The sequence below is a fragment of the Ambystoma mexicanum genome, chromosome 6p (assembly GCF_040938575.1).
Source record: "Ambystoma mexicanum isolate Mex_15411 chromosome 6p, UKY_AmexF1_1, whole genome shotgun sequence".
NCBI classification, from domain to species: Eukaryota; Metazoa; Chordata; class Amphibia; order Caudata; family Ambystomatidae; genus Ambystoma; species Ambystoma mexicanum.
Genome location: NC_090935.1, coordinates 1,211,774,957 through 1,211,800,788, shown reverse-complemented (window position 1 = coordinate 1,211,800,788; position 25,832 = coordinate 1,211,774,957). Strand labels below are relative to the sequence as shown.

The window sequence follows — 25,832 nt, the reverse complement described above, 5'->3', positions numbered from 1 at the left end:
GACAGAACCTCAGGCAAAGGTGGGGGAGTGGCCTTCATTGCCAAATCCCACTTAGCTCTCAGAGCCATGCCACATATAAGCTTCCCATCTGCAGAGCTCCTCTCAGTGAAACGAACACTATCACCCTCCCTAACAATACTCATGCACCTTGTCTATCGGTGTCATGATTCCTGCCCCTCATGTCCCCAGCCCTCCAAGATGTCAGGCTGGAGCCAGGCCACGATCACCTACATGGCCCTCAAGGGCCTCTCCATCGCTCCAAAGACCCACTTGGAGTCAGACTTGGCGCATGTGGCACCAGACTCACTCACTCCCATAGGATAACATTGGGAATTGGACTTGTAGTGCCTTGATGGGGACAAGATGGATGCCCCCACATATTTCGGTTCCCAGAACTGCATGTGCAGTCTAGTCTTTTGGGTGTGGTTCAGCCCAGAGGCACCTGGGATACCCAGAGACTATTTAAGCCACACCCAGGCTGAGAAACATGCTTTGCGTTTTCTGCACCTGCAGCGTGACACTCGCTGTGTTCGGATCGGTCTCCAGTAGGCCTGCATCTTTCTTCTGCGCTCAGCTCATGCAAGAACAAGAACACTGTAGGAACAGCCTTACCTTGCAGCGCTTCTGCCCATCATTCATCACTCCTTCTGTTCTGCGGGCATCTTCGGCTTTGTCATTCCCATCCCGGCACGCCGCTTCCTAAGGGAAAAGAACAGGAAAAAGGCATTAGTAAGCATTCTGCAAATCTTTGCTTATTTTTAAATACTGTTCGAGCTTCAAACGCTTACCTGTCTCCCAGCGGCTGTGGAGAACTCTGTCTCCGGAACTTCTCACCCATCTGCAAGAGGGAAAAGACACTCCAGGTTAGAGTGGAAACATCTAGAGGCACCGCATACCGCGCTTACTCACCGCATTTGTTCTTCATAACCGGCATCCACGCTGAAAACGTCGCGGCACCTAAAAGGCGCAGAAAAAGAACTCGGTTCAATACAAATAAGAAAGGGGTGCATTGCGCTCTCACTCGCCTTTAGCGCTACTCATCTCAGCAGTACGCCGCCATCCCCGGACGCCGGCCATCATCTAAAGAAGGAAAGGAACGAAGTTAGAGAACTGTTCAAAAGACTCATTATACTTACCTGTCGGACTCTTGCCAGTGAAGTAACTAGGCAGCAACGAGCCCGCAACAATCAACGTGCCCCTGCGCTGAAAGCAGGACGGAGAGCACACTATCCAAGAAAACAAGGTGAGCTGTGAATCAAAGGGAAGGGTTGGACCCCGGGGAAGAAGGGGTTCAAGCCCACAGAGACAATAGGGAGTTAAACTCTACCAATCCTGTGTTTCAGGCCCAGTCTCCAGTCGAATATCCTCCACGGAACGGTTCGAGGTCATAAGAGGTCTGAACAGGCTGAGTGACGTCCCCGTGGATACCAGATGAGCGTTACAATCGGCCTCCAGGCCCCTCACCCTCCTTTGAGGATGACATCTTGGACCTCCTCTCCACAGACACCAAACTCAGATCCAAAACCATCTTGTTAGGAGACTTAAACTTGGGCCTCCAGGACCTAAACGACCCTCACGCCCAAGCCGTTGACAATACCATCTCCAACCTAGGCTTTATACTACATAGAATTACAACACCCACCCACTCCAAAGGTAGAACGTTAGACTGGGTTTCTGACCTCAACTGTTCCATTTCCATCACCTAATAACGAACCCGTTGCCTGGTCAGATCACCACCTTATCTTACTCTACATCCCTACAGACTCATCGGTCAAAACCACGTTAGCACCCCCCTCGCTATCCAGACATTGTCGTGATATCACCCTAGACAGTTTTCAGCCCCTCATTAATGATATCCTTAATGAGACAAAATTCAACAACCTCACCCCGCACAGCTTGGTAGACCTTTACAATAGCACTCTTAAATCTGCTCTGGATATTGCAGCCCCTCCCAAACTCAGGAAAGCCAAACCACTGTCACACCTTAACAAATGGTTCACCCCCGAATTAAAAAGTCTCAGGAACATAAAAAGAGCTGCTGAATCCACCTGGCGAAAAACACCCTCAATCTCCAACAAAACTGCAATCACGTCAGCATCCACCATCTACAAAGCGGCCATCATTGCTGCTAAAAAAGACACCTACGACTCCAGAATCCAAAATGCCAAATCCAGGACAAAGGAACTCTTTAGCATACTAAAAGAGCTTGAATCCCCTGCACCTCCCGCCCAAGATTGCAACACAAACGCAGACTGGTGCACAAAAATCCAGCAAGCCCTCACAGATAAAATCGCACTACTCCAAAACAAGATCAAAGCCAAAAAGGCCAGCCTCACAGGCTCCCAAACCATCCTCCCTAACCCAGATAATATATCTCCCCCCTGCATCCCTTTCTCCTTTTCACAAGTAACTCCAAAGAAAGTAGAGGACATCATATAAAGCCTAAAAGCATCCCACTGCCAAGGCGACATCTGCCCTGACACGATCATCAAGGCTGGAGCTAAAAACTTAGCCCCTTTCATCACCTCCTTGATAAACTCCTCATTCTCCTCCAATCAGGTACCTAACAACCTCAAGGAAGCCTGGGTCATGCCACTACTAAAAAAAAAACAACCTCGACCCGAATATCCCCACCAACTACAGGCCCATCACTGCCGTCCCATTCCTTCTAAAGATTCTGAACCGCGTTGCCTATCTGCAAATCCAGAAACATTTGGAGGAGAACAACCTGCTAGGAACCGGGCAATCTGGTTTCAGACCCAGACACGGAACTGAGACAGCGCTCCTGGATCTAAAGATCCAAATGGATGAGACGAAGGATAAAGGCAAGCTAGCTATCCTCTTACTACTTGACCTATTCGCAGCCTTCGATCTCGTCGACCAACAAATTCTAACCAATCACCTCACCACAGCTGCAGCTTTTTCCTCTGATGCGTCTGATTGAGTTAAATCATTCTTATCTGGCCGGACCACCAGGGTCTTCTCCCCCTCGGCCTCAGCAAACCAGACTCCAATATTGTGTGGTGTGCCTCAGGGATCCTGTGTGTCACCCACACTATATAATATCTTCACAAAGCTCTTCTTCGACCATCTAGACAAACTGGGTTTCGTCTACACCAACTATGCTGACGACACGCAAGTCCTCATCCCCCTTACTGGCTGCTATGACCACGACTCTAAACTGCTAAATAGCATCTATCTTGAAATCCAAGCCTGGATGGCCACTAATGGCCTTTGCCTCAAAGATAAGACCGAGTTAATGATTGTGGGCACTCGGGCATGGCTGAATAAACTCAACACCAAATACTCCTCTTTCATCATTGATGGTAACTTAATCAATGTCTCTAAAGAGATAACAACCCTGGGAGTCTACCTCAACTCAACCCTCTCTTAAAAAACAGGTCAATAGTGTTGCGTCTTCCACAGCGTAGACTAGCAAATTGATCTACAGCTGCAAACCTTACCTATCCACAACCAGTTGCCTAACTTGCTCTATCTAAAATCGATTACTGCAACACACTCTTCATTGGCACCTCAGAATACAACCTAAACACACTCCAGGTACTCCAAAATAACTCTGAGAGCTGCACTTAGCCTCCCGAGATCTTGCCACATATCCGCTCATAGACATAACGCCAACTGGCTACCCATCCGAGACAGAATCACTCTACACACCCTAGCCATCACGCACAAATGTCTAACAAACGCTGCCCCGAAATACTTGGCAGAGAAAACCTTTGTACACCAACCCACACGCACCACAAGATCTTCGCAGTCCCACAATCTAGTGGTCCCAAGATATAATCTAAAAACAGCAGGAGGAGCTAGCTTCCCAGTTCAAGCAGCCAAAGGTTGGAACTCTCTAACCATCTTACTCAGATACAAACCCTCATTCCTCACATTCAAAGCCAGTTTGAAAAACTGGCCGAGTATCAAGCCTCCTCAATAAATAGCACTTATCATCCTCACCTTCACCTGAGAGGCCCGGGCCCAGCCTCCTCAACTCACCACTCTACAATCTTCCTGTATTGTATTATTTAACCCACCTGTAACCAGGGTCCATTTAATGATGATAATCTGTTTGCATGATGACTTTGTCTATGACTGTTACCCTCAAATTTCTCAAGCGCCCAGTTACCTCAGGGTTTGGTGTGCGATACAAATAATAAACAAATAAAAAGAATCACCAATGCCACCAACACACAAAAAGAAATGTTCAACATCATAAAAGAAATGAGAAACCCTCCTGGTTGCGACAACACTCCAACCCCCTCACAGAAACTATGCAAGGACTTGGCATACCATTTCACGAACAAAATCAACAACCTCCGACAAATCAGACAAAACAGGCCAACCAACCCTAACGCTCAACTAACCGGACCTGACAAGGAGCCACAGCACAAATTCCAAAACTTCCCTGAAATATCAACCGAGGTATTAGTCAAGCTGGTAAAAGACAGCAAGAAAGCGAGATCACCCATGGATCCCTGCCCCCCTGAATCTACATATCAATCCCCGCACAAGGAACGCCATCAGCATATTACAGAAACCTCTTAAATCTGTCACTCACAACAGGAACTGTACCACGATCCTTCAAATCAACATATATTAAGCCACCTTTAAAAAACACAAGAAACATACATATACAAATTAACCCAAGAACATGTAGAAAAACACCAATTGCTAGACCAAGCACAAGTCAGCTTCAGACCCGCAAGAAGAACAGAATCGACACTACTGTCCATCTAGGACGACCTAAAAACAAACGCAGACTCCAACGCAACCTGGGCTCTGATTCTGCTCAACCTCTCTGCAGCCTTTGACACAGTAAGCCATGACACCCTCACCAAAATATTGGAAGATATAGGTTTCTGATGTTTGTTAATCTGCTTCGAATCACATGCTGTGCATAGTCCGACATCCAGTGGTCACTGCGGAGTATTGCATTTTGTTTTTCGTAGTCGAAAAGGGGACGTCGACAAGGCGTGTCTTTAACACTATCCCTATAGTGACGTGCGGTGTACCCACAATCCCTCACGCGTCGAGGTCCCTCAGATTGTTTTTATCCGGCCAGATATTGGTCGCCTTTACGCGGAGCTCCTCGAGAGACATTGCAAATTAATTTACTCGACCTTTGGTCGTTCCTTATTAATATCCATTACATAGATCCCTCCCTCGACGTAGCTGAGAAGCTGTTTCTCCGCCGAGCAAGAACTTCGACGGCGAGGACGAGACGGAGGAGATCCTTCGGCGCTGCCGAACACGTGGCCTGGCCTCGCCGGCCAAAAGACAGTAGGGGGAGTGGGGTCATGGGACATTTCTCGTTTCTCTCTGAGAATGCCTTTCCCTTTCCCCTTGGGGTTGTTATCACAGCTAAATATTTCCTCGGCTATGGAGAGGACACCCTTTAGGTTTTGCCCGCGTTGCAAGGGCAAGTTCACCTGGAAAGACGAGCATAAACGGTGTAACCGTTGCTTGCCCCTCGATCACAAGGAAGACGGCTGCGCGGCTTGTCAGCTTCTTAAGCCTAAGACTTTAACGGACCGCAGGGTCAAGAGGTGGGCGGCCTATGCCATGTCGAGGTCCGATTCCTCACCCGCCGCAGAAAGTGACGAGGAATGTGATAACCCGACATTCGTTTCGGAAGTCGTAGACCTCTCTAAGGAGCGCTTGCGCTCCTCGTAGTCTGTCCCCGGCCCCGACAAGCTCGGCTCACGCCCTGCTTATGGGGATGAACACCCCGGCGACACTGACGCACACAAAAAACACTCCCATAAACACATAACCCACGGCTCTTCTTTGTCGAAGACGAAGAAACCATCAGCACCAACTGAGACGCAGGTTCCACCGGTATCCTCCTCAGACCGTAAGAGTCTTAAGCCCCCCTCGCAACCGCAAATGTGACCAGCGACTGGGCTTCCCCCAGATAAGGGCGCTACCCCCAAACCACCAGACGTAGCGCTCCGTCAGAGAGCACCCCTCGACGTAGAACATGCGACTCCCGTAACGTCGAGACCAGAGCTCTCCACAGACAGATTAATCGTCGAGAGCCTGGAGAGGATAGTTTCCACCGATAGCCAGAGGCGGACGGCGAAAGATACGTCGAATACTACTCAGAAGGCTAGAGAAACGCCGAAAAGGCCGGAAGGAAGGCAGGAACTGCCACCTTCATCTAGAGGGACTCCTAGCCTGCCAGAAGGCTTTTCAGACGGCGACGGAAACCTTTCTTCGATGTTATGGGATAGGTCAAAGCGTTTTTAGGCTCAATACCCTATTTTTCCTCTTCCCCCCCCCCAGACCGCCCAGGGGTACCTCATGAGACCCTGGAGAGGCTCCAGTTCTGTATGGAGAAGATGGAGAGGTTTATGGAGACTCAAAATCTACCAACACCCAAAAGGGCAAGAGAGGGACCCCAGGAGGACCCCAGGGCTAAATTCCCTAGGCTGTTAAATCCCTCCCAAGAGGATGTAGATTTATATAATCTCACTGGAGAGGATCCCCACTTTCAGGAGGAGGACGAATTTTTAGGCAACGAAGAGGAGCAAAACCCAGAGGAGGAGGGTTTTGAAGGTAATCCAGATATAGGTGAGGGGGGCTTCGGAGAAGACCCAGAGGAAGGTGCTTCACAGCCCTGGCAGTCCCCATCAGCGTTTTCGGACCCTGATGCCCTAAACCTGTCCCCTCCCAAGGACTCGCCTAATAGGAACACGTCACCTATAGACGATCAACCTACATTTAATGCACAACAAGGCAGCAGCGCATTTCGAAATAGACACTGGGGAGATTTCTCCTGACATTGACTTTGTGGGGAAGGTAATCAAGGAGAAACCCCCTGTCAGCCAAACCATTCCCCTCCTTGCCTCAATAAGGAGACGAATTAGCCCTTTACTATCTACCCCCGCGTTGGTCAGAGGGGTCAACCCGAGGATAGAAAAACTATTCAGTCCCTCTCCTTCAGACCCGTTGTACGTCAGGGGCCACTCTGTACCAGACTCCCTAGTGGTGACAAATACAAGGAAAAGAGCAGGGGTCCCGCTGTCAACCGGCGAGGCACCACCAGATAAAGAGGGTAAAAAATTGTATGCCCTATGGAAGAGGATCACAGCCTCTGCTGCTTTTTCCGCAAGGATTGCAAACAACTCCTTGCTAGCAAGTTACGCAGATGCACAATGGAACAAGCTACGTAAGGACATCGAGGAGGTGCCAGAACCCCTACGTACACGGCTTCTGGCCACGATTACTGAAGGCACCCTAATCAACCAAAGCATCGTGAAAAACACTCTGGATGCTGCAGAAACGGCTGGCCATTCCCTAGTCCAAGGATACTCCTCAAGCGCCATGTCTGGCTGCGTAATTCGGGATTTAAACCTGAAACACAAGCATCTCTAATCAACAAGCCTATAGACGATGCCAACCTCTTTGGGAAGGCAGTTGATGAGGCACTAGAAACGTCAAAGAAAGAGTTTGACACCATCAAAACCTTAGACCAGATTTCTAGACCTCCTAACAGACGTGGCTATGGCAATAGGTGCTTTTTTCGAGGCCAACGCCTGCAGCAAAATCAGCAGCAGCAGTACTCTGCAAACAACTGGTCCTCTAACCAAGGTACCAGTCGACAATACAACCAGAGAGGACAACGCTGTGGCAAAGGGAGAGGTCGGGGTTCCACCCCTTGAGGTTCCCAGGCCGCCAACACCAAATGACTCAAAGATTCGGGTCCCCTCCCATGCATCGCCGGTCAGGGGCTGATTAACATCCTTTCTTCCAGCATGGGAGAGAATAACATCAGACCGCTGGGTACTATCAACCATAGCCCGCGGCTACTGTATAGAATTCAACAGTTCCCCAACGTACAGACCCCCAAGGGGACGACGCATGACACCAGAACACCTCGCCATCCTTCTGCAAGAAGTGGGCCAGATACTGGAAAAAGCGGCCATAGAGGTCGTGCCTCTATCTCCGGTAACGGAAGGTATTTATTCAGTGTACTTCCTTGTACCCAAAAAGGACTTAACCATGCGCCCTGTACTAGATCTGCGCCCAGCGAACAAATTTGTCAAACCTCAAAAGTTTCGCATGTAACCTTACAGGAAGTGATCCCCCTGCTATCACAAGGAGATTACATGACAACACTGGACATGAAAGATGCATATTTTCATATTTTAATGTTGCCAGCGCACAGGAAATACCTAAGGTTCATGATAGAGGGCAAACACTACCAGTTCAGAGTGCTACCCTTCGGCATAGCATCAGCACAGAGGGTATTCACAAAAGTACTGGCAGTGGCAGCGGCCCACCTGCGCAGGTTCTCCATCCCAGTATACCCTTACCTCGACGATTGGCTCATAACAGGGGATTCTTATGAAACATGCTTCTCAAATACCCAAAAGACTGTAGACCTTTTGTTCCAACTGGGCTTCTCCATCAACGAGAAGAAGTCCAGCTTAGACCCCAGCCAGATCAAACAATTCCTAGGGGCTCTAATTCGAACAAAGGACGGCCTTGTCTTCCCCTCCAACGAGAGGGTCCAAAACATGCTGTTTCAGATCCCTCAATATGTGGCAGGTCGAGAGGGGACGGTACGCACAGCAATGCGCTTGCTAGGAATGATGGCGTCATGTATTTATTTAGAACCTCGCGCGTCTGCGCATGCGCCCAATGCAAGAGTGGCTCAACAGCCAGTGGTGTCAGGCCAGCGGACAATGGGATGATCTAGTGGTGGTCTTGCAGGCCTTGGTTCTCTCGCAACGGTGGTGGTCGAAGGAAAACCTGGTAATAGGGAAACCATTCGCCACCCCCGCAGTGGAAGCCACTCTAACCACAGACGCATCCCTCACAGGATGGGGGTCTCACCTATCCCATCAGACGGCTCACAGAGTGTGGACTCCGAGCGTAGCATCCAAGAACATAAACTTACTGGAGCTACTGGCTGTGTTCAAGGCACTAAAAGCCTTCCAGGCACACCTACAAGGGAAGACAGAGATGGTTCTCACGGACAGCCCACAGCCATGTACTACCTGAACAAGCAAGGGGGCACTCACTCTCCAGGACTGTCCAAGCTGTCCCAGAACATCTGGAAGTGGGCTCTCAAACACATGTTCCTACTGTCACAACATGTACCAGGGGAACTCAATCTGCTAGCAGACGAACTCAGCAGAGACTTCCCTCTGCCCTCAGAGTACGAATGGCGGTTACACGAAGACTTGGACGTTTTCACACAATGGGGATTTCCAGAAATAGACCTGTTCGCAACTCTGGAGAACTCACAATGCCAAGATTATGCCTCCAGGTACCCCCAGAACCAATCCAAGGGGAACGGTCTATTGATTCCATGGTCAGGGAAATTTGTTTACGCTTTTCCCCCCGACTCCCCTTCTCAACAAGATTGTGCACAAGATGCACCAGGAACTAGTTACCATGATACTAGCGGCCCCTATGTGTGCCCGGCAGCCATGGTTCGCTCACTTGATGAAGATGTCTCTATCTCCGCCAGTGAAACTTCCCTGCCCATACAACATGCTGTCACAGGACAAGGGCAGGACACTGCATCCATGCCCTCAGACCATGAACTTAGCAGCCTGGCTCCTGAGATCATAGAATCTGGACATTTACAGCTCCCGCAGAGATGCATGGACATCCTCAGGGAGGCTAGAAAGCCTAACACTTGTCACTGTTATTCTAGCAAATGGAAGAGATTTGTCATCTGGTGTAGAGGAAGAAGCATCAACCCGGTTGACTGCTCTCCCATGCACATTGTTTTGTACCTGACCCATTTACTGGACTCGGGTCTAGTGTTCAATTCTATTAAAGTCCACCTAGCGGCACTTTCTGCATACACCACTTCCCAACTTAGTGTCATGGTGGAAAGTCCCAGTTATCAAAGCCTTTATGGAGGGGGTAAAGAGAATACACCCTCCGATAGCAAACCCAGCTCCCGGCTGGGACCTAAATGTGGTACTTACCAGGCTCATGGGCTCACCCTTTGAACCCATGCACAAGGCAACTCTTAAGGACCTGACTCTTAAGACTCCTTTCCTAATAGCTATCACCTCCATTAGGCGAGTAAGTGAACTACAGGCTCTTTCTATTCTAGACCCCTTCATAACAGTTCACAAAGATAAAGTGGTTCTACGCACACACCCGAGGTTTGCACCGAAATTCATCTCGAAATACCATGTCAACCTGTCAATAGAACTACCAACATTCTTTCAAAACCATTCAAATTTGGGAGAAAAAAGCCTGCATACACTTGATGTGCGCAGAGCTGTCATGTTTTATATGGAAAGAACTAGACCACTAAGAAAGACTAATCAGTTCTTTGTCTCGGTGGCAGCAGGAAGAGAAGGGGATGCAGTCTCAAAGTACACTATATGTAGATGGATTGTTCAATGCATCACTCTCTGTTTCTCTCTTGCTAAGAGAGAACTACCCTTCAAGCCAAGAGCACACTCTACTCGAGGCACTGGGGCATCCATAGCATTCATTGCAAATGTTCCCCTCGAGTCCATTTGCAAAGCGGCAACCTGGAGTTCTGTACACACCTTTACAAAACACTACTGTCTAGATGCTCACTCTAGATCTGATTCCCAGGTGGGACAAGCAGTATTAAGACATCTTTTCTCTACTGTTCCTTCTCACAACCCACCTCCAACTCCGGGTACTGCTCGCTAGTCTATGCACAGCATCTGATTCTAAGCAGATTAACAAATATCAGAAGACAATGCATTACTTACCGTAAAAGCATTTCTGATGGTTGTATCTGCTTAGATTCACATGCACCCACCCTTCCTCCCCGCTCGGATGGAAGGAACATAGACATCTTTTTATATCTCTCTTTTCTGTACTCGCTCACGTCTAGAAGGCTCCCTCACGGCAGGAAAAAATACAAACAGAGGGACCTCAACGCGTGAGGGATTGTGGGTACACCGCACGTCACTATAGGGATAGTGTTACAGACACACCTTGTCGACGTCCCCTTTTTGACTACGGAATACAAAATGCAATACTCTGCAGTGACCACTGGATGTCAGACTATGCACAGCATGTGAATCTACGCAGATACAACCATCAGAAATGCTTTTACGGTAAGTAATGCATTGTCATATCTGACATTGCCCTACTCTGGATTAAATCATTCCTTGCAGACAGGACAGAAACTGTATGGATAAAACCCTTAAAATCTACTCCACGAGTTAATGACTGGGGAGTACCACAAGGATCCTCACTATCAGCACTATACTTCAACATCTACCAGACTCCAGTATTAAGGATCTTCAAAGAATACAAGATTACATGCTACAACTACGCAGACGACACGCAAATCATCTACAAAATCGAAGATACTCAAGCCGATCACTCAACCCTAACAGAATATCTAAAAGAAGTCTTTGACTGGATGAACACCAAACAATTTGAAAATCAACCCAAGAAAGGCGGAAATCATGATTCTATCCAAAAACCAAGAGAGCAACACCTACATTTCCTGGCCGACGGAAATGGGTACCGTGCCCACACCATCTAAGGTAGTAAAAAATCTGGGAGTCCTAATGGACAACACCCTAACCGTAGAACCACAAGTAAACGCAATAATCAAGAAATGCTTCTTCCTCCTTCACAGAACAAGAAGAATCCTACCTTTCCTCTCCTTCAACACTGACAATCATCCCCATCATCATGGCAAGAATCGACTATGCAAACAACCTCTACCTCGGGATGTCAGAACACCTCCTGAAGAAATTGCAACGCATCGAAAATTCAGCAGCAAGACTCCTCCTCAAACTATCCAGAAGAGACCACATCACTTCAGCACTAAAAATCCTACATTGTCTCCCAATGAAACATCGTATCACGTTTAAAACAATGTCCATAATGCATAGGGCAATAAGCGGACAGGGAGCTGAATACCTACAAAAGAAAATAACAAAAGAAAATAACAATCTTCAAGCCAACAAGACTTCTTAGATCAAGCAATGAAACCCGCTTGGAACCAAAACCATACGTCAAGAACAAACTAGGACGCTCCTCTTTCTCCCACCTGGCCGCAAAAACCTGGAACAACCTCCCGAAAGAAACAAGAAATACCAAAGACCACCTAAAATTGAGAACTTCTAAAAACCTGGCTCTTCAACACTTCGGAACCAAATTGAAACAACTAAACAATCGAACAGGAAACACAAAGAACAGAGTGACAGAATATATGATGGCACAGAGAACACCCATAACCGACTAAGGAAACTCCTACAACAACAAAAGAGACAACACTAAGTGGAATAGAACACAAGCGACAACCCCATGAGGACAGATTTGGCATACAAGCCCAACACGACCAACAACCTTACCCACTCCATGAACATTAGCAAGTGCCACACTTAAATAGAATTGTGAGTGTTAGCAAGTACCAGATTTAGATAGAATTGTGAAAGATTGCCTGCGCCGGAACCAGACAGAATTATGAATGATAGCAAGTACATAATGTCAACATTAGCCGGCATCGCATCTAGATAGGATTGCAAAGGTTAGCAAATGCCACTCTTAAATATTGTGAACGTTGGCCTGCGTCACATCTAGACAGGATTATGAATGTCGGCCAATGCCACATCTAGACACAGTAGCGAATATTAGCCATTGCCACATCTAGACTGCATTGGGAATATTACCAATGCCCTATTTAGATAGAATTGTGAAGACTAGCTTGATTCGCATCTAGGTTTTTGAAGGAGAGCCAGTGCCACATCTGGATATAATAGTGAATATTGGCATGTGTCCTATATAGACAGGATTGTGAATATTAGCCAGTGCCGGATCTAGACAGAAATACGGAGATACTCGCGCGGAAAGAAAGAACGTGGAAATTTAGCACATATCACTTCTAGATAGCAAGGCCAATAACCAACCCACTAACAATTTCACCCCTCTGCATACACCTCTCAAACTCTAACCAAACACAACCACAACCCTAAAGCACAACAGACCGCTTAAACTTCACTACACCACAACAACAAAACAAACCACACATAGCTTCGCACAACAGCACACGACGGCTACTGACCAGAAAGCACCCCCAAGCTCAGCGAACAGCGTTAACCGAACTGAAGCTGCCAACAGCACATCACTGCTCTCTTGCACTTATCCCGCTCATTCCCACTAACTTCACTCCCCACCCCCTTTCCTTTTCAGATCTGCCAGAGCTCCAGGGGACCACTGTGGTGGTGATAGTGCGTGGTACAAATATCCTTTAACATTGTACATGGTTCCCTGTAGGTGCTTATCCCAATACCTTCCAGACTGAAAATAAAAATGTGGAATGCTATCTTTGTATCACTCATTTGGTTGATTCACCATAGCATATAGACATCCTTTAAACTGAAAGTACAACCTTAGCCCTATGTAAAATTGGAGATATGTTTCCAAGTGCCCTCTCGGACTCTGACAATAGTTCATTCTTTGGATTTTCATTGTGCACTTAAGTTCTGTCTCAACCAGGAGACAGGTCATCTTCTATGAGGCAACAATCCAGGGAGCACTCGCAGTAAAGGCCTCTATAGCTAAATGGATAATGCCTTACATTCGAGAAGCAATCTAGTTCTAGAAGCTTTCCCGAAGTGTGGCGGGAGTGTGTTGCTGGGGCCGGAGCTATGAGTGACTGCTGTCTTTTTTCATTGTTTTTGGATTGCCTATTGGACTGCAGACACTATCCTTTAAAAACACCCCTACTGCACGGAGCGCAGCGGAGTGTGGTGGGAGTGTGTTGCTGGTGTTCCCGGTGGCCCAGCCCAGCCGCAGCGTTGTTAAGAGATAATGACTGGCGTGGAAACTGAAAGTCCTGTAATAGTCCCTCAATTCACGCCGGCGCAGACTCGTCTCCCACTTTCAGCAACCTCAATGGAGGTCTCGGAAACCTCTGTCGAGGACAGGTTTCGTCTGCCAGAGGAACACAATTTACAAAGTACATGCAATTTCAAAGACTGCAGTGCCCTCTCTCCCTTTTCCAGCAATATCAATTTTAAATGTGACATGAACTCTTTCTGCCGCCACGATTACGTTATATTATACACGGCTGACCTAATGACCCACTGATACGGCTGATGTGGTAAATCACAAAAGCCTTCCTAAAAGCAGGGTGGGAAACTTGGAAACTGACACACACTTGCTGGCCAATGTCAACCTAAACATCAGGCCTTTGATTGTCTTTCAAACCTCCTCTCCCCCTTGGTCTCAATTGTAAGGAAGAAGATTCTTTGTGTCAAAATCCTCTCCTAGCTCACGCACTTCCTCTAAGCAAACATTCACAAATAATGAACACACACAATGCTCTGTTCAAACCGGCAACGAGGTATCGGACCTCTTAGCTGCCGTCGGAGAGCCAACAAAGGAAATCGAACATTCAACAAAGCAAATTGAACATTCAAACCTCCTTGGTAACAAGCCTTTACAAGTAGGAGACATAGAAGCACCAGGTGCCTCTTTGACTGTCTCCCTTGCCAACAACGCACCCCACTCAATCAACAGAGCTACTGGATAAAATCTCATGCTTGAAGCTAGCACAAGAATAAGAACAAAGTACTGCAGCACCATTCTTAAAAAGGTTGCGCAAGGAATTTCCCATTAGAAGGAAATAAATTTGCCACACAGCACTCGCAGGAATTAGACTTTCTAACAACACCTGCATGGCCGTTTGCGCATGTCCTCCTGCTGCAGCTCTGGCAAATAACGTGAAACCAGCAAAGAAAAGAAAAATGAACGACCAACCCCCCATTGCTGTCATTGCTCACTCCCATCACCAAAGATGATCAACATTTAATGGTAGTGCGACAAACAAGCTCCACTTTTCAATCAGGCTCGGCTCCATCATTAATCCCAAATGTAGACCCCTCTACACTGGACTCCACATCAGAGGAGAGTGATGTGAGTGACGCGACCAGCTCTGATTCAGTGGAGAGCCCTCAACTCAGACAAAGCACAGCATATAAGCATATGCAAACAAAGTCTGCAAGGCAAACAAAAAACTAACCTGCATCAATATGATGCTGAAATGCTACAAACAATCATGATGTCCCCACTTACAATCTCTCTTGCTCCATATATGAAGCCCTAAATGAGAATCTAAATGAACAAGCAACTTTAATGGCTGTAATGAACTCGACACTAAATTATGTGGAATCCTTCATAGACATCACTAAGGAGAGATGGTTTCAAGTCCGAGAGACTGACAAGTCTATCAGGAATGACCTGATGTTGTTATTGAAGGAAGACCGCGACGAGAAAAAACTTTTGCTTGGCCTGTCAAAGGATGTATTAAGAGCAAGCTTACAAATGCATGATGGAATTATGACATGACAGACAACCGAAGCACCATTGGAAAAAATCTGCACAAGTAGTGGAAATAATAAAGCGTCATCTTCAAACCTCAGAAACTGGATAAATGACTCGTATGGTAATTCAACAAAAAACTGCAGGTTATACCCAGGAGTCAGCAATCGCCCCCATTGAGTCTAGTGACCTAGTGAAGCTGAGCCACAGGCACGGCAGTATATTGCTGGAAATCAAAACGTCAGAACATGCCTAGACCCACACGACATCAGCTCCTCCATTTCTTCGTCTGGACCTTGAAATTTGGAACCAGGAAAGCACTTAAAGCCTATAGAACAGTCAGAGACCTCTGAACCACCCCTAAAAGATGGTCCAAAAACACTTGTCACACAAAATAAAAAATTTCCAATTTTCTGCCATAGGCAGAAAGAGTAAGACCCCGCTAAATCTCCCAAGTCGCAGCAACACATTAAAAAGACTGAAAACCTTCCTTCAATGGGAACTAAATCCAATGCTTAGAGAAATTGTATGCAGAATTTAAGATTTGAAGCACCTGCCTCTGCTTCTCAAGTGGAATTAAAATCAACATCTAAACGAAATCATCCATCTCAGAACAAAACAAACTAAATCTGTCAAACAAGAAGTGAAACAAATACATCCATGGAAATTGAGCAGCAGTTATTAAATGCATCAACCTATGAGAATGAAGATGACTCCACATGCTCTATTAGAAGTAGACACTTCTCAAGCATTAGCCGATGAACCTTTTGACACGCCACTTTGTGCCTCAATGAACTAATCCATTTGTTTAAAAAGTCTAGCCGATGGAAGCAACTTTGCATTCATTCCCTAGCAGAAAATAGAAAATTGCTACATGGACCATTAAGAACAGATAAAAGAAATCAACGGAGTAGGACATCTTCAGAAAATACCGTACAGTGCGACATATTAGAGCCACACCATCCTCTTCGCCTCATAAATCATATTTGAAGAAACAAGTAAAATCCCCAATACACATTTCTAAACCTCAGAAGGTAATTAGACAACATAAAAAGGCAAAAAGACTGACGATTTGAGGAGTACTAACCAATTAACATTAGAATGCAAAACGAAAATTGATTACTATTTAATTTTGAATATTCTTCGTTTATTCCAACATGTTCCAGAGCTTACTGACATTACATTGTCAGACATTACCGAGTTGGAATTCAATGACGAGGCAAGACTTGATCAGGTATGTCTACATATCCCCTCTTTGGTAGTCTACAAACACCTATTAGAAGCCTCCTCAACATTCAAATCAATGGGCTTCAATATTACAAGAAAGGGAATTAACTCAAAGGACAAAAAGGAATGCAACTACTCTAGCAAACCAAGTAATAGACACAACAATTCCAAACATAGACCCCAAACGCTGTCAAACACAGCCTCAAAAGGGCAAAGCCTGACTCAGAAACAGTAAACAAAACCTCTACCTCACACTAACACCCTGATACCACACAGAGTATCTTTTAACCCTATGAGCAAAGTTGGAAGACACATACGAGAAATCTCAATTAAAAGAACAGTGGCGAATAAAAACTGCTTGTGGCACTGACTTGCAAAGGCACTTTCAACCCGACAGGAAAATTAACAACAAACTACTGACCTAACCAATATCCTCTCCTGGAATACCAGAGGTTTGGCCCATTTGTTTGCAACCCAAAGTCACATCCCAATTTCATTTGACATACAATATATATGCAAGAAACTTGGTTAAGAACGACACCAACAATCGATGGTCATTCAATTCACCTTAACCCAGCCCGCAAGGGTGTCAAAGGAAGACCAATGTCGGGCCTCCTTACAATCTTGAAAAACAGTGCAGGGTTCACAACAGAAGACTCATACAATCCAAACAGTTATATCCAAGCCTTCCTGATAAAACTGGAACAGGATGTTGATTTTGGAGATCATTGGCTGGCTCTATTCAACCTGTATTGGGTCCCCACTGAAATAAATACCTTTGAATTTGTAGAACAAGTGACTAGTGAACTAGATAAATGGTCTACAAAATATAACAACTTAATGATCATCATTTGTGGCGATCTTAACATTGAGTGCCTGAAACACAAGGACATAAACAACTCATTATGGCAAAACAATGGGACAACTAAAAAGGGCAGGTCATTAGCCTGGCTCTTGGCAATGCGAGAAAGAAACATGCAAATGCTAAATGACAATATATCGGGTAACATTCCTGCGGCTCTGACGTTGTATCAAGGTGATTTAAAGAAAACTCTGGATTACTTCTTTGCGTCTTTCAATATGCTACACACAATGAAATCCTTGGAAGTAATTAGCAAACAAACCAGCAACAATGATATGTTAAAACTAACATGGACAAGAAGGATCACCAGTAAGAGGACATATTGGTTTAACCAAATTGAAGTGGCTCCAAGCCAAAATAGAATACAAATGAAATCAACAGATGTCCCTGACATAACTAACAATTTGCTCAAATCATTGAATCTTGACAATTTCATACTAAAGTACAGACCCCTCCTCAGTGCATTCCAAGAAACGACAAAACCTAACGAGAAAAGGAATAGCTTTGAACGCATCCATGTTTTTGACCAAGGGATTATTGAAAAAAAAAGTTGCGACAAGACCTAAAGCATGTAAAAGCTGAAAGCAACAATACAAAAACTGGATGATATCACATAAACGCATCATACTCGAAAACAATAGCGCAGCAATGCTCCAAACCATTGTGGGCAAAAACTCAAAAAGATTTTGGGACATTATAAACGATGTAGGCACTTCTCAACACACATTATTGGCGAACCCAATTCCAGAGGAGGTATGGACTCGCCATTTTGGAGATCTATACAACCGGTCAACCCAAACAAAAAATGATTAAACCAGAAATGTAACAATATCATGGGACATTCCATGTATAATTAACAATGTAAGCAAATCTAAAGCCCCTGGCATACTACATACTACATACTTAAAACGGCACATGAAAAATCGACAGATTACTGCTATATTCTATATTCTATGTTTACAAATAATGAAGAAAGGCCAAGTTCCTCCATCATGGAAACAAGCAATTCTGGTTCCTATATTTTAAAAAGGCGATCGTATTAATCCAAATAATTATCGGCCTATTGCCCTACTCGATGTAGTGGGAAAAGTCTTTGCCTCCCTAATCCTGAAAAGACTAAACATATGTTTCGTAGAATCAGGGACACTAGATGTTCGTTAAGGGAGTTGAACTTATTCCTTTTGTATGTCTTAAAATCTCAACTTATACAAAACAAGAAACCTTTGTATGTGGCACTTATTGATTTCCAACAAGCCTTTGACAGCATTGACAGAACCAGTCTATGGAATAAAATGGAAAAATGGCATTGCCTGCAGGACTTGCTCTCTGCAATAATAGCTTTACACAAAGAAACAACTATACGTGTACGCTGGAATGCAGATGGCCTACTGACTCAAGAGATTCATGCTTCGAGAGGACTCAAGAAGGGATGTCCCCTGGTGGTGATTTTATTCAGTGTTTACATTTCTGACCTGAAGTATGTATTAAATAAAACTCACCAAAAATAAATGGCACATCGTTGTGCTGGATGATTTACGCGGATTACCGCTTGATATTGGATCAGACACTAATTGGAATACAGCGAAGTCTCAACTGCCTACACACCTACGTAGAACAAAATGAGTTGAAAATCATTGTTAATAAATCAGACATTTTGATTCTACGGTCCTTGCGTGGATGAATACCAAAAACACAGATGTACAAATGCACTGTGGAAAAACGAATCAATAAAAATAACAACAGGCAAATATCTAGGCCTGTGTGTTAACGTAAGTATAAATGACGATCTCTGCATAACAGACCTCAAGTGGAAAACGGATAACCTCAGAAGACAAGGGCTAATCATACAAAGAAAATACAGTAAATGTTCTCTAATTCAGCTTATCACATTCTATAAGCAAAAAGTAACCCCTACCCTGACATATGGTGCTGAGGCCTCACTATCTACTTTGTGGGACATATGGGACATGCAGGAAGGCATGTTTTGCAAGAATACATTGAATTTCCCAAACTGTCTACCCATAGCTGTGAAAAGACTTGAACTAGGACTAACATCACTACATATACGAGCAGTCTGGAACACCTTGATGCTCTTTCGAAAAAAATAATCATGAACAACAGCCCCTTACAATTTGAGATAGTAAAAAAGGAAACCGCGAGTACGAGAGATCGGCATTTGCAACAACAGTCAACACGTTGCAAAGAGATATTAACAACTATCAATGCAGATGAATTGGCCTTAATCAATAAACCATGCACAGTTAAGTGGAAATTATGGTGTCTAGACTGGGAAGCAACAGAAAGAAGGGCAAGCAAATATAATCTCAATCGCCAGCTGAAAACACCCTTCAGGTTCCTAAACGTGGTACCAAAATATCTCAAACAATTTCCGAGTGCTCATCATAGAAATATGTTCCTAAGGATAAGATTAAACATCATCCCGACAAAGGAATTACTATTTGAAAGACATGGCGTGGATACTTCTGAGACTTTTGTGTCTTAGTCTAATAGCCGAAAGAACTAAACATAGGAGTGACTTAATAGTTGAGAATGATGACTTGTCTGCTGACGAGTGGTGGACCCGCTTCCACGAGGATATGATTTCTAAGTAATTTAGGCCTTAACCAACAAGAAATGTTATAAGAAATGTTACAAATTGTCTTCTACAAAGGTGCCAGGATTACCAGATGATTGGTTGTTTATTAATGGAACCTTGGACGAACAACTTGGTTGGCAAGGCAAATGTGGGTACAATTACTGTGAATAATCTATAATCAAATGTTAATAAGTAAACGTTTGTAATAAACAAAATACTTTAATTACATTTTCTTTAAAAGCAAAGTTTCTCACGAAAAGGACATTACACGCACATTGCAGCTTTGCTGTGTCTTTTACAGGGATGCATACCAGTGATGCTACCAGTAGGGTGGCTACTGGTCCTTACATTTCAGTGTTTTGCTCTTGTTATTGCTTTAAATATTCGCTCAAGAGACGGTGTGCAATTTGGACCGAGGGACTTTTGCAATCTGTTTTTGTTAGGTCGATATGGTCCTACCCCACACGTGACTGATGATTCGGAATCTCCTGCAAGTATGTAGGAAAGAGGACAGGATGGAGGTGAAAAATAGGTTACTCATCTTAGTGACTACTGTACTCTTAGGGAGAAGACAGAGGGAACATCAAGGTTGGGTGGATCCTGGGACCCTGTCATGCATACTGGATTTGCTGTAAAACATATGGGGATTTTTGCTGTTCAAAAGGCTTTGTTCCCAACCCATTACTAAAAGTATTTATACAAGTGGGAAGGAAGCGGGACTATGGACACAGGGATACAGGAGTCATTTATCCTTTTTTTTAATGTGCTGATGAAAAAGAAATCTATTATGTCTAGGTATATTTGATGTAGATGTGCAGTCTAATGAGATTTCTTATAATGTACACTAGCTGTACATAATTGAGTTGATGACGTTGTTGCACCCAATGCTTTATTTTGCTTTCTCTTGCAAGTAATTATAGGTGCCAAGGAATGCCAGGTGGACAGTGCCGAGGAAGTGATGAGCCTCTTAGAAATTGGAAATGCAGCGCGTCACACAGGCACGACCCAAATGAATGAACACTCCAGTCGATCGCATGCCATTTTTACCATCAGTATTTGTCAACAGCGGCCAAAGCAATCGCAGAACACTCCAGCCACTACTGATGGTGATCCCCCGAGAGCAGTCCAGATGATTTTTTCAAAGTTTCATTTTGTTGATTTGGCGGGGTCAGAAAGGGTGACAAAAACTGGAAACACAGGGGAACGATTCAAAGAATCAATACAGATAAACAGTGGCTTACTTGCTCTGGGTAATGTGATAAGTGCTCTTGGGGATCCAAAGAGAAAAAGTGCTCATGTTCCATATAGGGATGCTAAGATTACACGCATCCTCAAAGACTCGCTTGGGGGAAATGCCAAAACAGTTATGATCACTTGCATTAGCCCGTCCTCCTCTGACTTTGACGAATCTTTAAATTCCCTCAAATATGCTAACAGAGCTAGAAATATTAAAAACAAACCGATAGTTAACTACAACCCAGACTGGGACCGGATAGATGAGATGGAACTTGAAATCAAAGCTTTGCGAGAAGCTTTGCAGAATCAGCGTGTCAGTGTGTTGGCCCGTGCCAGCCAGGTATCACAGGACTGGAGTCAGGAGAAAACCCAAATCCGTGCCCTTGAAGAACAGCTTGCCCAGCTACAGACTGAGTGTTTCAACCAACGAAACTGCATTGAGGAAGCGTTTGTATTAATTGCTGATTTCAAGGATACTTGCAACCTAACCAAGAGTAAACAGTTGACATTGCAAGACTGGCTGAACATGGTAGAGGGATTACGAAATGAGATAACAAACACCCCGTTGGTAGACAATCAAATTGGAAGCGGAAGAGATGAACCATATCACATCACCATTCTTCAGCTGAAGAGGGAGCTGAAAAAATGCCAGGTATTTACATACATTGTTCTAAATCATGTTTTTGATATTTCTTTTGCAAGAGTAAACAGATTGTTTATTTTATGTTAAACCTGAATAATTTATCATTGAAATGCCTGTTCCAGATGACTCTGACCCCTAAAAAAAAAACACACACACACATGCACGATAAAACGGACTGCATTACATCTAAGTGAACACTCCAAATAACTAGCAACCGTTGATGTGATGGCCAGCAATGTGGAGATGTATCACAATACAAACGATTCTTTGGAGAAATAATACTGCAAACTCATGTCTAGAGATACTGGTTGAAAATGAATGCAGGAGGGGGAACCAGCGTTATGCTACTGTCTAACCCTTGTTGGAAGAACACCCTCTCCCTACACAGGGGTGCCTGTCCCTAAGCAGCATATGGTGCAACGCCTATCTAATAGGGATAGGGTAAAGAGAAAGCTGTCCCTCAATCTACCAAATGTACGGATGCCCCGACCTGCATTAAAGATTCTGAACAAAAAAATGCTAAAAGGGAGAGCAACCAAAGGAACAACATAACACTCCAATGCTTCCTGGAGCAGCAGGACTGATTATTAGATCACTGCCCAGCACAGCTAAAACATAGCTTATATGAGTATTTAAATAACCATGGGATTTAGTTTGCCTCATGACGGAGTGGTAGATGTTGTTAACATCTAAAAAGGCAATTGGTGTTGGTGCATCAATGCCCGTAAGTGTGAAACACTATAAAAAGCTCACGACTTGTGAGTAATGGACTGGTATTGTGTTACTTACAGAGTATCACCGCTTATTGTTGGGGATATCTATACCACACATGACCAATAGGATTGGCCAGTTTCCATGGAGTAGGGGGTTCAGACCATCTTCTTCAGGACCATCTAAACAATCATGCGGTAAGTCTGTCTTCCAAACATGCCCAAGAGTAGGGGCACGGTGTGGCTGGGCTGCTCCGTCTGCTGTAAAGGAGACGAAAACAAATGCACCATTGCAAGGTATAAGTGAACCCAATAGCCATCTCAGGAAATGTAACATGCAATTATGTTAATCATCAGAGATCAGGGGGAAACAATTATAGGTGCAAAAAGTTAAATAGGAGAGGCATAGCAATATGCATGGCTACTAGCTGTGTAGCAAACCGGCAGCGTCTAACACTCCAAGAAGAAGGGGGCGCGGGGCAGGAGAGAGAAGTAAGAAAGTGGGGGGTGGTACTGAGGGGGAGGGAGCTGCGGGCTGAAGTGCTCATCATGGTGACCCACCCTGGTGGCAATTGCCAAAAGGGCCCACGTGTGTATCTGGTAACTAAGGAGGCGGCCAGTCAGGATGCCCAGGCAGGTAGAAGGGCTACTGTTGAACAACTTGTTCTAAAGGAAGGTAACAATGCCCATAACAGGCTATTAATCAGCGTTTCAACTGTAAGTCAAATAGCATGTATTAACACGCGCACCACTACGCATCTCTAAATGCGAAGTTCTATGGCTTACCTGCTTTAAACTGTACAAAAACGTAATGCGGCAGACAACCGTGGGAAGCGCAAATGTAGTGAAGCTCCTCTACGGTAGCGCGCACCAGGAATAAGACTTCCTGGTAGCGCGAGGCTGGGGGCGGAGTTACTCGCGTAGTCCATTCGCAATGTGATGCGTCAGTGTGACGCATAGTGACACGTGACTGGCGGCTAGAGACTCAGTCGAGTGCCAGCTGACTGACACAGGGTGGGGGCGGAGCAAGGTAGAAAAAGTAAACAGAAGCGTTTACTTGATCGGAAAACCGCGGATGGTGGCCAGTATGCGTGATGGGGGCCCGCAGGGAAGCCAAAAGATAAATGAATGAAATGAAAATCTCCCACCATTATACAGTGGATGAAAAAAAGGGGTGAATACAAAGGACTGAAAGGAATACAAAAATGACAATTGGAAAGGTGGGGAGGGGAAAAGGCAATGGAGAGGATAAAGGCAATGGAGGGGGTGAAAACAACATTGTTTTCCCATCTTATTGGGATCCAAGGTGTGGTTGTAAGGTGGCAGAATGCAAAGGCAGTGCCCGTTACAAAAAGGTATGGGTGTCGATGGAACGGGCCCAAGGATGTAATGGGAAGCTGAGGGTCACAAAAAAGTGGTTCAACACATGGCATCTGCTGAGCCATAGCTTCCAAAGGGTTCATGGCTCCAAGAAAGGTGCGTGCGGGGCGACTCATCGGTGTGGAAACCACACCTACCTAGTCCACTAGACAGAAAAAGGCAGAGCCGGTTCTGGTCAGAGGTACAGTGGCTAGCTCGACTATGGTGGTGAGGGACTTATTGGGTGGTGCCCAGACCAAAGAAGGAAAGAAAAAGAATATGGTAGTTTGAAAATCCACTTCTGTTCGAGTCTAAACAAAATATCGTGTTAGTTACCCCCTCATACTGGTGGTTTTACTTTTTCTAAAATGGTCCATTCAAAGCTAACTGCTGTGTGCCTCTCAGCTACAAAATGGGAGACAAGGGGGCTGTTACTTTGCCTGTTCTAATGCATGACCGGTGTTCGATCATCCTAATTTCTACTGCTCGGGCTGTCATTCCTATGTATCTTAAGTTCCTAGTTCCACTTGCGAATTACCCAGATGTTTCATATTGCACTTCGCGCAACTTTCCTAAATTGCTGGGTTGGATTAAATTTGAGTACAGAAGATAGGGTAACTCCTTTTTCGAGGGGATTGGGTCCTCCGACGTATTCCATATCTATGACCGTAATCACCACAGCTGTGCTTCTTCGGAAAATCTTAGGCGTCTGCGTCCTGCGTCGATGACGTCGATACGCCGCCCTCGAGGACCTCCTCCGACGGCCGACATCACTGGAGTTTATAAGTAGGACGCACGACGCCCGTAGCCTCAGTTCCGTTTTTTCCGCGAACGTGTTCGCTTCGGGAATCTCGTTGCGCCTCGACTCTTTGGAGTTTGTTGTTTCTCGGTTCTTCGAACCTGTTTGGTGTTTGTGAAGTATTTCTTCATGAAGATGTCTACCTCGTCTTCCACCCCGCGTCTGGGCTTTAAGAAATGCGGGGACTGCGGGTCCAAGATGTCGGTGACGGACTCACACGACGCCTGCCTCTGGTGCCTCAGGGAGGCCCATGACACGGATGACTGTGTCGACTGCCAGTCGCTCACGTCCAAAGCCTTGCGGGAGCGCAAGAAGAAGTTGTCGATAGGTAAGGTGTCCAAGCCCTGGGAGTCGAGGTCTGCGGGGCTTTCGACTGACGATTCGAGGGGCGACTCTCTGCGTCGTCGTCGGAAGTCCAGTGGGTCTCGCTCCGGGAGTCGGTCCTGCCACTCCTCTGCCTCTTCGAGGCATTCCCAGAAGCGCCGGCATCGGTTGCCTTCCCCGTCCTCATCCGAGGACTCCGCCCGTCGGCGGGTTGCTTATCCAACCAAGCATGCGACACCGGAGGAATGGGCTTCCTTCGGGAAGAAAATGTTAGCGATTCTCGAATCGCAGGGCACCGGTCCGTCCGCGCCTCCGAGTGGGGTCTGTCGTGATCGGTCGAGAGACACCGCTCGTACGCCTTCGGGCTCGGGTGGTCGGCACGATTCGCGGGAGAGGTCCCACTCGGACAAGGGGAATCGTTCTCGTCATGCCAGTTCCAGGTCCCGGTCCTCGACGCGCTCGAGACTGCGTGAACCTGTGAAGTCTTCGAAGAAGACATCGACGCCTGTGGTGCCGAGGTTGTCGACGGACTCTCTTGAGGCTCCACCTCTGAGGAAGTCGATGCCGTCGGCGCCCAGGATGTCTAAGGACACTCTCAGGGCTCCGCCTTCGAGGCCTGTATCGACGCGGTCGATGCTGTCAGCGCTGTGTCTGTCGTCAACGCCGATTCTCTCGGCGCTGATTCGCTCAACGCCTTTCGAGGCTGTGTCGACGGGGGTACCCCGTGGCTCGGGGGAACCACCTAGGAAGGCTCTGGCCAAGGTCAA

General features: G+C 45.8%; 1 protein-coding gene across 1 annotated transcript in view; it reads left to right on the top strand.

The window, feature by feature from the left end:
- KIF27 (kinesin family member 27) overlaps positions 1-25,832 on the top strand; it is a 1,764,776-nt gene that overhangs the window by 302,929 nt on the left and 1,436,015 nt on the right. Inside the window, exon 4 of the mRNA XM_069625864.1 lies at positions 20,906-21,882. Within this exon, the coding sequence (XP_069481965.1) occupies positions 20,906-21,882 (977 nt within the window). The remainder of the gene's footprint in view (positions 1-20,905; positions 21,883-25,832) is intronic.